We start from the raw sequence: 15725 nt of genomic DNA, 5'->3' as shown, positions 1-15725 counted from the left end.
ATGTAATTAGGATGACTTTGAAGGAGGTCCATCACTGGTACTTAGCTATAGAATTAACATAAGGCAATTTGCTTGTTCCTCCACCATTCACAGCACCTTTCAAAGAGAGATGAATACCAAGATATCCCGTGTTTACAATTCATTTAAATGCTTGGATGTTCTTTTGATCTCTGAACTATCAGAATACAGCATAGACCGGGACTGTTGGTTACATTATTGACCCTACTCAGACATATGTAAATACACAAAACCACATTATCTCCCCAGTCTTTTGAGGGTTATTTATTTTGCAGGATTATTTAGCCCTTTCTAGCCGTACATCACAGTCATCTTCTCCCCTCTCCCTTCTGTCTCCAGCCAGTGAAGGGTTGTTTCCGGTGCTTTGTCTAGTAGAGTTTTAAACATTACCCTGAAGTTAAAAATGACAACATTGTGGCCTACAGCCATAGAGAATGCCATGGGACAGATATGACATCTGAGCTCGAAAGCAGTGAGCATCGTTTGATGTTTTGGGGCCCAGATTCTGGGGACAGTTACACCTTGGTCCTCTTGGTTCAGTTACAGCAGGACTGTTGCATTTTAGCGCTGATTCAGCAAGGCACTTAACCTCATGAGAAATCCCTTTGATGGCACTGGAACTACACACATGCCTAAAATCAGACATGTGCTTTCATAGGTTAAGGCCAGAAGGGACCATTAGATCATCTAGCCTGACCTCCTGTATATTAGAGACCACCGAATTTCACCCAGATAGCCCTGTACTCAGCCCAATGATTTAAGTCAGTCCTGGGGGGACTAAACTGTTGTGCACCACAAGTCAAGAGCAGAAGAGGCCGCGGTGCCCCCAATGTCCAAGAACCCTGTAATGGCAAGGAACTGATTAGGTGAGATTTACCCAGTTGATCCATACCCTGCGCAGTACAGGAAGATGGAAAAACTCCCAGGTCCCTGCCAATCTGCCGAGGGTGAAAATTCCTTCCTAAACACAAATCTAGTGATTGATTTGACCCTGTGCAAGTCAACAAGACACACCAGCTGGGCATCTCAAAAAGAGGATTCTCTGTACTACCGCAGAACCCTGCTCCACTCTGTCTAGTGTCCCACCTCCAGCTGTGGCTAATCTCTGATGCTTCAGAGGAAGGCAAAAAAAACCCAACCAAACCAAAACAAAAATACCCAGAATACATCTGACCAATTATGTACTGGGGGATAGAGGGGGAGAAATTCCTTCTTGACCCCTGCAGATGACCAATTGATCACTTGAAGCATGAGATTTGATTACGCCATTGTCTTAATCCAGAGCTGCAAGTGTTATGAGTCTGTTGAAGACAATGCAGGCAATTCCATTCTCCCCATGGCCCATGAAGGCCGGGGATGAACCGGGGCGGGACACTCCTAGATTTACAAATGCCAAGGCCAGAAAGGACCACCGTGCCCACCCAACCTGTGCCCCTGCAGGCATCATCCGTAGAATTTCTCCCAGAAGCCGGATTAAAGCATAGCTTTTAGAAAAATATCTAATCTCACTTTAGACTCCAAGCAATGGTGAGTCCGCCACCTCCCCTGATAAGCTCTTCCTATGTTTAATTACACTTATTGCTAGGAAATCACATCTTATTTCAAAGTTGAATGTGTCTAATTTCAGCGTCTGGCCACTGGATCTTCTTATGCCTTTTTCTGCAAGATTGAAAACTCCCCATTATCAGATCTTTTTTCCATGTGTGAGGACCTATATACCTATATACCCTGAGATCAAGTCACTTCTCAACCTTCTTTTTGATAAACTGAATAAGTTGAGCTCCTTAAGCATCACATTGTAAGGCTTGAAATCATGCATCCGACGAAGTGGGTATTCACCCACGAAAGCTCATGCTCCAAAACGTCTGTTAGTCTATAAGGTGCCACAGGACTCTGCTCCTTTTACAGATCCAGACTAACATGGCTACCCCTCTGATACTTGATTGTAGGGCTTGTTTTCCAACCCCTGGTCCATTTTTGTGCCCCCCAACTCCCAAATTCCCGTCAGAATTTCCACATCCTTCTTGAGGTGTTGACACCAGAACTGGAACACAGTGTTCTCATTGGGGGTCTCACTGGTGCCGTGTACAGAGGCAAAAATCACTTCTCTACTTCTACTTGATATTTACCTTTTTATACATGGAAGGAGCGCATCAGCCCTTTTGGCCCGAGCATTGCACTGGGAGCTCGTGTTGAGGAGATTGTCTAGGATGACCCCCCCCCCAAGTCCTTCTCTGAGTCACTCCTTTCCAAGACAGTCTCCCACCCTGTAGGTATAACCTGCAATCTTAGGTCTCAGCATTTGGCTGTATTAAAACGCATGCTTCGGCGCCTTTCTGAATCAGGCCTCTAGCCCTAGCCATGGTCCCACTCAGAATAACCTAAAAGTTATTGACAAAGCTTCTTATGAAGTTGTGCCCCCCACAGACATTATTATCTTGATGGTTGCTGCGGGACAGAAGATGTGAGGATTCAATGTGGAGACAGAAGGAACTCTTGGATAAAATGGCAATGGTCTATGTGCAGAGCAGAACACGCATCTCCTGTTTTGCTTTCAATGTAGCTGCAAACAAGGAATTAAACTACATTGCAGTGAACTATTGCTACATGACAGAAAGCTAGGGCACGGAGTCTAATCTCTTTTGACAAAAGACAAAGCTCAAACAATACAGAATGCCGGGCAGAGGTATTGTATTACCACTCATGAGGAAACAGGCTAAAACTCGTTCAAGGCAGAGCTCCTCATAAGTTATAAGGCGGTTCGTTCTGGGCTGGCAGTAAGTTGTATTATGGCCCTGCCTGCTCTGCCTTTTATTTACACAACATCATTTTTCACTTTAATGGTGGTTTTTCAGTCAGCTTTGTAAAGGCTGTTACTAATTGGATTGGATTCGTATGCTTTGCCAGGACTCAGAACAAGGGCAGCATTGGTTAAATGAAAATGGTGAATTTTGCCGTCTAGCATTTCTAAGCCTTTTGAATAGCCATCTCCTGAGCTGGGGAGCAATGGAGGGAGGGACGTTGTAATGATTGGAAGAGAGAAATTTAGCACAGGAGTTTAGCCCACTTTGTTGTCCCGGAAACTCAGACGTGCTCTCCAGTTGCAGTGGTTCGGTAGAATGCCAGTATATAAGGGGTTAAACAGAGCAGCAGCAAGAGAGGAAAAATACGCTAGAGCTTTTTGCAAATAAACTTCACAGCCTTCCTGGGGAGAGATGTGCTTTCTTTTTAAGAATGTGGGTTTAGAGATCAATGTTCTCGGCTTCCATTCTTTGGAAAAATGTGTTTTTATTTTAAATTGATTTTCCAGGGTTGCAATACCCGTTGGAACATCCTGAAAAGATTCCCTTTCCTAGGGCTTTGGAAAAACCAAAAAAGCAAAGTCTACCCCCAAACACTTCGTATCAGGTTTTACTGGGACATCACAGTACATGCTTCAAACGCCTTTAAATGGGGGCCCGTCAATTTATTTGCCCGCAAGGTGCCAGGTGTCCTCTATACAGAAGTAAATGATGCTGGGAGCAGGCGTACTAGAAGCTTTAGTAAGTGCAATGTAGGTCTCAGGCAAAGCTAGATGTATTAAATATAGCTGCTAGCCCTTTGCCTTAAAGTTGAGTTCAAGTGTTAGCTAAAAGCGCCCAGTAATCTAGTCAACAAGACGTGGTGGTCCTGGGTTCCTAGTTTATCCAACCTAACCAACTCACTCATATGATGTGGCAACTTCATTCCCAAAATAACTGCAGCCCAGATATTCAAACTCCCAGCAGCGATGTCACATTTTTAGCTACATAGGGGTTGTCGAGACAGGAAAAAAGTTGAAGTCAGGCTGGACCATGACCTGTTCCCTAGCACAGGTAAAAAGTAATGCTTTGTACCTCGATTGAGCTGGTTAAGGTCTACCCCAGCTCCCTCTCTAGATACAGTAATTCTGTCTTCATGCCCATTCAGATTTTGGATTCTGTGTTGAGACTGCCAAGGTAAAAGAGATAAAAACCGCTGATCAGATGGATTAAATAAACTGGATGGTGATTTAGTGAGGTGTCCCCTAGGAATGTCTCCAAAACTGAGCTCTTAAATCGTGTGTGTATTTTATTTAAAACAGGACGGTTCCTTTCTACCACCTTCAACTATTGCAAGCGGTGCACACTGCAAAATCCTTCCTTATGGCCCCAGTCACTAAAATAGACTCATCTTGGTTACAGTGAATTGTCAGAGCAAAGACATGCTGATGATCACCGGGGCTCCGTGTGCGGCTTTGTCTGCCTATCTGCATCGCATTGCAGGATCAGATTCCTAGTTAGGAGAACAAGGCAGATGAAGGTGAGAGGTAGAGAGACACTGTGATGATGCGGTAGATGGCTGTGTCACACATTTGTGATAGATTTTTTTTTAAGCCAGTGTTGTAAAAAATGGTGTCCGCAAAATATTACAAATAAAGAGGCTGCCATTACCATAAGCAATTAGGGCTGTGCAAGCATTCACGTTGCCTCATCAATATGCCAAATTCATTATTAGTTGAACATTCCAACTTCTGTCTAATGCTGAAGCATAACATATGCCATTGTTCTTTAGCACAATTGCGTTGTGACTTCAAATAAATACAGGAAGTCATGAGACATACAAAGGGAACAAAATTTAAATACAGGGAACTAATTAATGACATGAAGTAAAATGGTAACTTGTGAAATGACGCTTCTGTAATGGAGAAAAAGGTTTACAAGAAGGGAGCAAAAATTTGTAAGAAACCTAATTGCTTGGGTGTTTTGTTTTTCCCTAAAAGATGTGACTATTTTTGCAGACATCCTAAATAAGTTCAGCTCCCTTCGTGTTTGAGGACAGAAAGTTACTAGTGCTGTTTTAAAGAGTCTGCAAGGGGAATGGGGAAGTTTATCTTGCTTTGATATAGGAGTTTTCAGTTCCTGTCATCTTCTGGTACGTTGATAGCTAAATTATCTCACTTAAGTATGCAAAAGTTAGCTTGCACTTGTCCAGGCTTTCCAAGGTAGCTTTAACAGTGACAGAGCAAAACTTCAGCATTTGACTGTGATCAATGGCAGTAAGGTGCCTAAAGAACTTTAATAATGTGGGCCTTTGGAGCCTAAGTTTTACTGACAGTCAATGAGACTTACAGGTGCTTAAGTGCCTAAGTCACTTTTGAAAATGGGACATAGCCATATAAATCATGTAGGCCTTGCAGCTCTGAGTGGAGCAACACCGAAATACCTTTACAAATCTTTACAAATCTTGGCCTGTGGGACTTTTGGGAAATCTCTCTTCCTTTTACAGGTCTTGGCTATGCACAAAAATCCTGTCCCCAAAAAAGAAAAAGAGTTTTGCCATTGAGGTCAATGGAGCTAGGATTTCATGCAAAGTTACATGGGCTTAACTAGAATCTGTTTTTAATATAGATGGAGTTAAATCAGTGCAAACTCCTGCAAGCCATTCTTAATTTGATTTCAGTCTGGTTTCTAGCCATTTAGCTTCAGTAAGTAAGGGATCAACACCAGCTAAATGGCTATAAACCAGGCTGAAGTCCTATTAAGAGTGTCCATTCAGAAACTGGCATTGATTTAACTAAAACAATTTTAAAACACCCTTTGAGTTACACCGGTGCAACTTTGTGTGTAGACTGGGCACTAGAAACATTAATTAAACATTAACCCTTCAGACACCACGAGTGACGTTACTCTTCTGGATACTGGCAAAACTGCTTGTCTGGTTTACTAGGCCAGACAAGCCCCCACAACAGCTTGATCCTATGAGCTCCCAGCCCTTTTTGTTGCTACTTACGCCTCCCACAACCTCCTCCAGCAGGACTGTCCTGTCAGTTGCTCTGACGCCAGTCCTTGCAGCCAGCAAAGTTTTCCTAGGGAACCCCCCCCCACACACACTACTGGAAAAGCACCCTGCTTCCCTCCCACTATACTCCGAGAAATGCACCCTCTATGAGCCTGCTTCCACACCTAGGGAGACATCCTGGCCTCCTCCAGTCAATGGCAAAAATACTGCTCTAAGTGACACGGCACAGAATTTGCAGCCAGGGAGCGGGGGCTAAAGTGATTTTAAACCATATTTATGCCTTCCCAATCCTGGGTTGCTCCAGGTGCTAGAGCCCTCAGCAGAATTTAGGGAGTCCTGGGGCCTGTCTCAGCACTTGGCAGCCTCCTGGGACTACCTTATGGGCTACAGCACTGTGCAGAATCCCCACAATGCTGCAGTCACACCCTTGGTACCAGCCTCCTGTCCTACGCCTGGCACGCTCCCAACGCCAGGCCTTGCAAGAGCCATAAGCCATCCTGAGGACTTATCTCCCCCAGTGCTGAATATGGAGCTTTCAGAGCCCTTTTCACTTCTCTGGGCCTTTCGCCCAGGGAAAGGGGCCAGAGGAAGGGTGAGAACTGTAGTTTAAGGGTTAACCATCATGGTACCTTGGTAATGGTATTAGGATTAGCTGTATACACTTTATAACCACTACCTTATAAAATCTTTACTTTGGTAAGGATAAGAGATATCAGGAAATCCATGGTCTATATTCTTTTGAAATAAAAATTATAATTATTGTATAGAAAAATAGCTAGAACATCGGTCTTCACCTTCCTTAGCCTTGGGTCTATGAGGACTCAGCTCCCACCTCATTGTCCAAACAGGCTGTCATTAAAAAGGTCAGAACTCAGTTTGTTTAAACACTCTTAATATGTAGAAAGTTATTCAAACTCCTGTGTGCAGGCACATGACAAGAGAGTCAGAAATCATGGTCTTCTGTATACTCTGAATTGGCTCATGGAACTGTAAATTTCCCTCTTGTTAGTCCACGGGCCATTTGCCATACATGACTCCATTCATCTGTGGTAATTTTTCTCTCCATAACCACTTGCACTGAGTATGACTCTGATTTTTATAGTCCGCCTCTGAGACATGAAGCCCTTCTGGTGCTTTTACCTAGCATTGTAAACCGATCTGCTCTGGCCTCCCCAGATAACGATCTCTGACTGTAGCCTCATCCGTTAATCATGGTCCACACCTGGCGAGACATAAAAATGCTGCTCTCTGCGGACAGATTGAATGTTTGTTTAGAGCAATGAGTGATGTCTCTCTCTCTAGCCTAATGCATACAATTCAGTGCTGGGGCAATGGCTTTCCCTGCTATGCAGACTCTTTTAAAGGTAGGCCCTCCTGTACCAATATCTGGGTTTTTGCCCATAGGGGAGATCGTGTTAGGATCTTTAGGAGTCTATAAGCCTTCTCAAGGACAGACATTCTGACATACAGAGTTGGGAAATCTTTCACATTAATATAAAAAGCCCTAGCCCTGTGATATCTGAAGTTATCTTTGCAATAGAAAAAAAGAACTTTTTCTAAGCAAGCTTAGACTTTGCCGAATGTAGTAGCCCTGCACCCGAGGATCTGCTCATTCTTCCCACCCCGTGAATGTACCCTCTCTCAGATATAAAAGCTTTCTTCATGAGGATTTTCACTGAGTGTATTTGAATGAAACATTTACAATATCTCTCACCTTATGCAAATGTTCCCAGCAGCAGCCTCTGTCTGTGCCCAATGCCTGTGGTCAGGCTGAGAAGAGAGCAACTGTAGCAATGTGACAAAGGGGATGGAGCTTCATTAGAGTGTGGTTTTATTATGAAAAGTGACTATGTAAAAACTGCACCTTCTTACTCTACAGATCTGCTCCCAGGGTGCCGCGTGAGTCACTAAAGGCAGCAGATGCCACTACAATAAGTTTCTAACTACTTCTTACACCTCCTGGCATGGCATCACCAACACACAGACCGGTAAATGAAGTGGCTTCTACTCTGGGTCATTCATCAACAGAATGGCTTACTAACTTCCAGTCTGTCACACCTGTGCGATCTCACTGAGGCATTACCACTGAGGGCATTAAACAGACAGGGGGGTTGTATAAATGTAATAAGTGACCTAATTTGGCCTGCAATCTTTGTGACTGATAATAAAGAAGAAAAAGGAAAGAACCCATCTTGGTTCTGGGGCCATGGTTGAGTGTGGAGGACTGGGAATTAGATAAAGAGGATTTTACTTGTGAACTGAGCACATTTAGGGCAGATTTCAGAGTAACAGCCGTGTTAGTCTGTATCCGCAAAAAGAAGAACAGGAGTACTTGTGGCACCTTAGAGACTAACAAATTTATTAGAGCATTATTATTATTAGATGCTCTAATAAATTTGTTAGTCTCTAAGGTGCCACAAGTACTCCTGTTCTTCTTTTATTTAGGGCAGAGAGAGACAACAAATATGCCTCCCAACCTCCTAATGCAAAGAGTCATTTTTCAGAGCAGAACCACATTTTAAACTCCGCTGAAATTCTTAATTTCCACTGAGCATGCTCAGAAGTGACTTTTCCCAACTGCTTATAATTTTATTCTCTAATTTTAATTCCTCCCTCCTCCCAACCAAAGGACAAGGGCCCAATCCTGCAACCCTTACTCATGTCAGTAGTGAAGAATCTGACCCCCAAATGCTCAGTAAGGAACATATCTCTGCACCATTTCAAATTTCCACCTCCATTCATCTTTCTCTAACCCTCTTCAAAAAGGGTTTTATTTTTTTATTTTTTTTAATGACTGGAAAAGTGTTTCTCACCCCCATATTATTATTATTCATTTACATAGCTGTAGCACTCAAAGGCCTGAAACAGGATCAGGGCAACACAGCGCTGGGAACTGTACAACTGCAGATGAAGAGAATCTTCACCCCTATGACTTCCATAACTCAAAAACAGTTGGAAAGCGACTTGTGTGAAATAGCACCATTGGGCAGAGATCAGGCCAAGAAAATTTCAGGCCAAAAGGTTGGGTGCTTAAGAGAGCTATCAATGGGTAAAACAGGAAACCAGTTTGTCACCTTAATAACTGCAGACGTTATTCCCAAAAGAATCTGGCTGATGCTATAATTAGGACAAGTGCCATTCTGAAGTGCTGCCTCAGGTCAAGCAAAGACATTAAGCATTTCAGGGGAATTTTAAATGACTTTCCCAACTGTGTTTTATTGAAATGTTCTTGCGAAGATCCTCCAGCTAGACATATCCTATGGTGAAAACAACACTGAGTTCACCATGTGTTAATCCCCCAAGACCATGCTTCAGAGAGCAACACCGTAGCTTCAAAAAGATTCTGCACAGCTTCTAAACTTGTGAACAGACCCTTGCTGTGTACCGGAGAAAATAAAATATGCTTTTTCCAGGATATACAAAGATGGATTTCCTCCCAATTTCCCTGGAAACCTGCTGAAAAAAATTAATGAGTCTAAAATAGCCCACTGTATGAAGAGGGATTCAAATTTGCTATGATCTGAACAGCCGCTCAGAGGGTCTGAGCCGAGGGAGGACTGCAGAACTTACAGCACTAACATTTTTTCATATTTCATATGGAGTAGCTGGTTTTCATGCATTTTCCATTTCATGTACTATTCCTTTCCTGACTCTTTTTAAATCCTCATTGTAAAACTATCTTCTTGGCTATATTTCCCTGTGCTGTAGCCCAATCTACCTGAGGACCACCTCCTGCTCCTTGTAGGTTCTTTTCCCACCCCACCACAGAACTTTTTATTGGAGCCAGCCAGCACTGGCTGAAGAGAGAATAGGTTTAGTGTACCGAAATAGTGCATGATTCAATACATCTCCCAGGCAGCTTTGGTTCGGAGATTGAAGCTGCCCTACTATCTGGTAGACGACAGCTGTTTTTCCCCTGGGATGAAACTTCCTTTCAGGTACAGTTATTGCTGTGTCTGAGCCGCTGAATCAAGCCCAACATTCCATGAAATGCTGAAGTGGATTAATTACATCCTACTCTGTTGTTTTCCAGTTTTGACCATGGCCATAAAGTACTGGGTGCTACAAGATCTTAACTCCCCATAGTTATTGCCTTTCGCAGGATTACGCCTGTTTCAGTGACAGGATACTCTGGGACCAAATGCTGGTGTTCACCTCAGGTGTAGTTTTTTTGCCACGTACTGAGAATCTGTTGTCCAGGTGTGTATCAATTTCTAGGCTCCACTCATAGAGTCATAGCATTTAAGGCCATAAGGGACCATCAGATCATCTAGTCTGACCTCCTGTATATCACAGTCCATCAGAACCACCCAGAACCCACACACTAAACCCAACAACTGAAATTAGACCTAAGTATTGCAACCCCCAGGAAACTAGACTATTATGAGACACAGGCAGAGAATAGGAGGCATAAAAGTACACCAGTGCCTACTGTCGGACTCATTCTCTCATTAGCCTGTGCATGAGTTTGTTTGAACCCCATATAAATTGAGGCTCCACATATCTGTTATAGGTTTAAACGAATTATTAGGTTACAGGACACTTAAGATACACTCCACAAATTGGAACCATGTTGTAACCCAATCAGGGGACAATTGTGTAGCCACTGGGTATTTTATATTTCTAATCAGATGGATCCCAAAGGGGCTTTGTTTTATCTCTATTAGTTGTCTCTGCCTAATGTTATTTATTTATTCTTGTTTCAGGTATTCATTTTTATTCTGCCATTTAACCATTTGAAATATGGTGCTGGTCTGGGGCCTTACATGCATTCCCAAGCATACTTGTCTATATCTTAAAAATATGCAAACTTTTTTAACAAAAGTAAAATATTCAATTACTAGTGAGTTAAAAAACCCAGAACAAGCCTGCCAGTTTCCTCTTTATTTTAGAAATGATAAAATACTCTATCAAACTCTCTCTCTCTCCAACAAGAGACCAGCCACTAAACTGACGACTTGTGGATTAACCAAACAATCTAACAAGTCATTTGTAGAAATGGCCATTTGTGAAGAGTTTGCAGTGCTGTCTGAATCTGTTTGAGCTGCAAGTGTTTCGCAGTCATTACTCATTACCGATTGCTTCCCCGTGCAGCAAGATTTTCCAAAACGTCCTTCTTCATTTTTGCTGAGACAGTCTCTAGAGTCACTTTCCGCTGCTCCCGCCCCCACTAAGCTTGCTTCTTGAGACCGTGGTAATACTGGAATAAGATGCACCCCGAAAGGTATTTTCTCCAACTTTTTTGCTTTAACCACTGTAAAACCAACTTCATGGGTTCCTGATTTATAGTCCTCTGGTTTGGGGTTGACTTGTATTTTCCTTCTTTTACATGAAGATGCCTCCTTCTCTGTATCATGGGTGCTGGCATCTCTGTCCTCTGATACAGTTACCTTTTGATATTCTAAATATGCAGACATTGCTCCATTTAAGTACTGAAGATTGATTTCATGGGATGTTGCCTCGACCTAAACAAGCAAACAAAAATAAACATAGTGAACAAGCTGTACGTTTCTAGTCAATGCTATGCTGCTGCTTAGCTGTATGAAAGGCACTTAATTTATTACCCAGGAAAAAAAGACTCCTAGTAAGTTTAAAACAAATGTCAGTAACTCCAGGCTATTGCTGCTAATGGAAACAAGAAGGAGCTTACTTCTGTAGGATTCAGCCAGGCATCCACAGGACTGGGGTTTTCTGCAGATTTTATGGCACACACTAGTGTTCGAGTTATTGCCTCTTCCACCCGGGCTTTGTGGTCTGCATCCTATCCCAAGAAAATAAAAGGTAAATGGAGAAAATGTGGCATTTTGCACCCTTTAGAAAGCCTTGGAGGACCTTAGAAAGGACCAAACCAAGAGCCTTATCTTGAAAATCCTTCTTAACACAAGAAATCATGGGATTACTTACATGAAGAAGAGGTTGCAAGAGGGATTATTTTGTTAATTAAATCTGATACCTCATAAATTATACAGAATATGAATGCTCTTGAATTTCTGATGATATGCATTTATATAGCCCCTTTAATCTAGATGGACCCCAATAGCATTTTACAAAATTATACATATAAATATTTTAAACACTTGAACCACAAAGGATATTACTGTGAGATAGCAAATACCTTGGGGCTACTAAGGCACATGACTAAGTCCTATGAAAATTCAGGAAGCTTGTTGTCATTTGACAGTAACAGAAGCCCACTAATATGTTGTTGCAGTTTTAAATAGCAACAGAAGGAAAAACAAATGTTTCCTTCCCGGAAGGATGCTGATGGGCTTCTGCTAAACTAAAAAATCAGTAATTGATACAGCTTTGCAAATGTGAAGAGAATATATAAAATGACAGGAGGGATAGCTCAGTGGTTTGAGCATTGGCCTGCGAAACCCAGGGTTGTGAGTTCAATCCTTGAGGGGGCCACTTGGGGATCTGGGGCAAAATCAGTACTTGGTCCTGCTAGTGAAGGCAGGGGGCTGGACTCGATGACCTTTCAAGGTCCCTTCCAGTTCTAGGAGATGGGATATCTCCATTATTATTATTATTATTATTATTATTATAAAACAAAACTCATCCCACAGTGGCAGCTCCTGTCTCACGGGGCCAGGCCTGGGGGCCTACTCCAGTTTGGTCCAGCCACTCCCTGGTCATGATGGAGGGACACCTGGGTCAAATCTGAGTGGCACTGTGACCCTGCATGCCAGATTGCAATGACCAGAAAGGAGAACCGGGGCCCAGGCCTGTGAGACAGGAGCTGCCGCTGTGGGGTGAGTGCAGGGCAGGCTCGCTCTGCAATACCGCAGGGCCTCCCACTCTCCTGGCAGGCAGGATAACACAAAATAACATGACATTCCCAAAAAATAAAATGAAAAATTATAGAAAGATTAAGAGTTTTATGGGGTTCTTGTAATTGATTCTTGTGTGGTACAGACCTTGAATTCTTCCTTCATCCCTTGGCCAGCTAGACATGGGCTAATTTGGGATATTAGAACAGAGAAACATAATTTTAAACGACAGTCTGTTGTCTTCCACTTTCTATTTAACTGAATAGCTTAGAGGCAGTGGAGGGGTAGTTAGAGGGGAAGGCGGTTGATCAGGGTGTGCGGTGTTGATTAGCACTCAGCTATCACAGTGATGAGTACAATAGAAATGGACAGATAATTTAAGAGTCACTTGGGCTCTTAGGGGGAAAAGCAGGAAAAAAAGGAAGATGTACCATAAGTATGAGCCAACCAGCCAGCCATGGACTGTCAAATTTTGGGTTGGGGGTTTGAAACATTAGGATGTGTCAAGCCTTATATCTTGCTGGGAAGGGTGTTAAAGGCTGTAATGCATCTTGGAGTTTCACAGTAGAACCTGGAATTCACGCAGAAAAATAATCTATCTTCATTTCTGCACACTAGTTTTAGGACAAAATTCTGCCATTGGTGGTGTGTGTGGGGCTGTCATATGGGGGTATCTGTTCACATTTATTAATGTTCTTTCATAAAAACCTCCTCCCTGCCAAAATGACGACATCCTGATTTCTACATATAGTAAAGTTGTCATCAAGGGTTAACTGGGTTACTCAGAGTAGCAGCCATGCTCTATTCCTCTCTTCTTGTCTAGTTAGAGGGAATTGACTCCCCCTTCCCTTCTAGGCTCTGTTGTGATGTAGTAAAATAAAGCAGCACGTTCCCAGCCTGCAGTCCTGTGAGTAGACTTATTTTTGTTGCACTGAGCAATCCCTTTGCAAAACTACACGTGTACACGGTTAATATTTTTCAAGGTATTGTGATCTTGGGAGCCATCCGACTGTGCTAAATCCTGGGGCCGCATTAATCATGTGACTTAGTTCGTTAGAAAGCAGGGCTTGAATCTGTCACATTATGTTGAAAACAAATTAAACTTCTACTCTTATTCTAAAAAGTCTTGGCAAAATAATTAAAGGTATCACTAGGATGACGCTGGCATGACACGCATCTGTCAAAGTGAAAGCGGCTGGTTACAGCTCCAAGTGAGAGCACTGCTTGAATGGGTAATGGAAACGTTCTCAATATTATATTTTAGTGCCCGTGTCATGAATTATTTTCCTAGATGGATTGCCCACATCTAAAAACAATGTTGCTGTCATCTGCAGGGATAATAGGCTGTAATCGACTGTCACCTGTGCCGCAATGATTACAGGCGCTCCTTTCTAAGGTTCAACTACTGTGCAATTTGCTTATTAGCCAAAGTCATTTATTTTGTTTGTGGGGCCTTTTAATTTTTGATATCTTATTAGGAAACTCCAACAGACTCTATTCAAATTGGACTCCCATTGTGTTTAGTCAGAGCTTTGCCTTAGTAAGGGTTGCAGAATTTGGCTCCATTTTATTGTACCAGTGGATAACAAAATGAGAAAATAGTAAGGGAAAGGAAACAAAAATATGCCCAACAAATAGCTCTATCATTCTGTATTTATCTATCTCGTACAATGGGCCCGACTCCGACCTTCAACTCCTGAGTGGTGCAGTTCAAGAGGCGGAGCCCAGTTTAGGGATGAGGAGGGGGCTTTAAGTCACCTTTACATACTAGACACTAACCGAGGCCCCCCCAGTCGCTGGCACAAATCAGAACTGCCTCAGGGCCTGTACAAATTTATGACAGCCTTGAATGGCTGCCTGTAGGCTGCCTTGCTGACCCAGAACAGAGGGAATGCAGTGTTCCTAGATGCCCCCTGTATGTGACACTGTGTAAGCGACTGGCATAGGACTGCTCCACATTGTTCTTATAGCTGAATATCCCTTACAATGAGAATTCTTTCATAGGAGGATCCACCCAGGTTTGAACCCCTCTGTGCTTCCAGAGCAGTATAAAGATGCCAGAAGATGGCCCAGAAAAGGGGCCAGCCCTGTATAACTCATTCGGTACTTCACAGATTTCTGTCCTAGTAAAGCCTGTTTTTTTAGCCACTTTAATAGTATTTCATACTGCAATAGTATTCATGATAACATGATTTGGATTTAAAAACATTGTGGAGTATTGAGACTATATCACTGTTAACCAATAGATATGTGATCGTTCCAAACACAGTAAAAAATCAACGCCTAGAGAAAAGAGAAATTAACTAAGCCAGAAAATCCAATACAAGCACAATCTCCACTCTCAGGAAGATGTGAATTAAACATTCCAGGTAGTCGTATTCTTTGCCATTTTGTTTGTCATTTAGGCCCTGATCTGGCAAAGCACTTAAGCATATGCTTTGCTGAACAGGGAAGGCGTCAAGCTCATACTTAAGTCCATCCTGTTCAGCAAAGCAATTAAACACATGCTTAAATGTTAACCTGTGACTTCAATGGGACATAAGCATATGCTTTTTTTTGTCCCATTAAAGTCAGTTTAAAATTAAGCATGTATTTAATTGCTTTGCTGAATAGGGTGAATGTAAGGACATGCTTGAGTTCAAGTGCTTTGCTCAATCGGGGCCTTAAATTCTGAGCCTTCAAATCCTTATTCATGTAAAGTCTGACTGATCATGTTGTTCAGGGGTAGAGCCTGCCTACTCCCTTGCCAAGCCATGAATGCAGCTGCTAGGCATGGGGCAAGATTAAGGGAGCCTCTACTAGGCTCCTTGTAATCCAGTGTAAGGATTTAGAGGAAGAGCTGGGCCAGTGGATGCATGATTAAAGCTCCTTCCTCAAGAGCAGACATGTGATAACTCTGTGACCTGATCAAATTCCCCTCTGTAGTATTAGTTAGAGAAGTTCTTCTGCTTCCTTACTAAAAACATCCAGGCAAACACAAACAGTTGTGCAATGTATTGGCCCAGCATGGCTGCATTCTAGTGATGGGTGATAAATAATCCTTCTATAAACACAAGTCTGTAAAGTGTGTTGGGATCCCTCTGGATGAAAAGTGCTATGAAAACATTAGATTATAAACCACTCTGTGGCTCATCG

General features: G+C 42.6%; 1 protein-coding gene across 3 annotated transcripts in view; it reads right to left on the bottom strand.

Moving 5' to 3' along the window:
* Positions 1–10665: 10665 nt before the first annotated feature.
* Positions 10666–15725, bottom strand: part of HSPBAP1 (HSPB1 associated protein 1) — a 63703-nt gene continuing 58643 nt past the window's right edge. For all 3 annotated transcript variants that reach the window (XM_054044656.1, XM_054044658.1, XM_054044657.1), the window contains 2 exons: positions 11468–11578; positions 10666–11282 (listed from right to left, as the gene is read on the bottom strand). In XM_054044656.1, coding sequence (XP_053900631.1) covers positions 10728–11282; positions 11468–11578 — 666 coding nt within the window. In that variant the 3' untranslated portion in view covers positions 10666–10727. The remainder of the gene's footprint in view (positions 11283–11467; positions 11579–15725) is intronic.

Source organism: Malaclemys terrapin, chromosome 11 (genome assembly GCF_027887155.1).
Source record: "Malaclemys terrapin pileata isolate rMalTer1 chromosome 11, rMalTer1.hap1, whole genome shotgun sequence".
Classification (NCBI taxonomy): Eukaryota; Metazoa; Chordata; order Testudines; family Emydidae; genus Malaclemys; species Malaclemys terrapin.
Note: the sequence above shows the minus strand (reverse complement) of the source record. Positions and strands in the feature narration are given on the sequence as shown.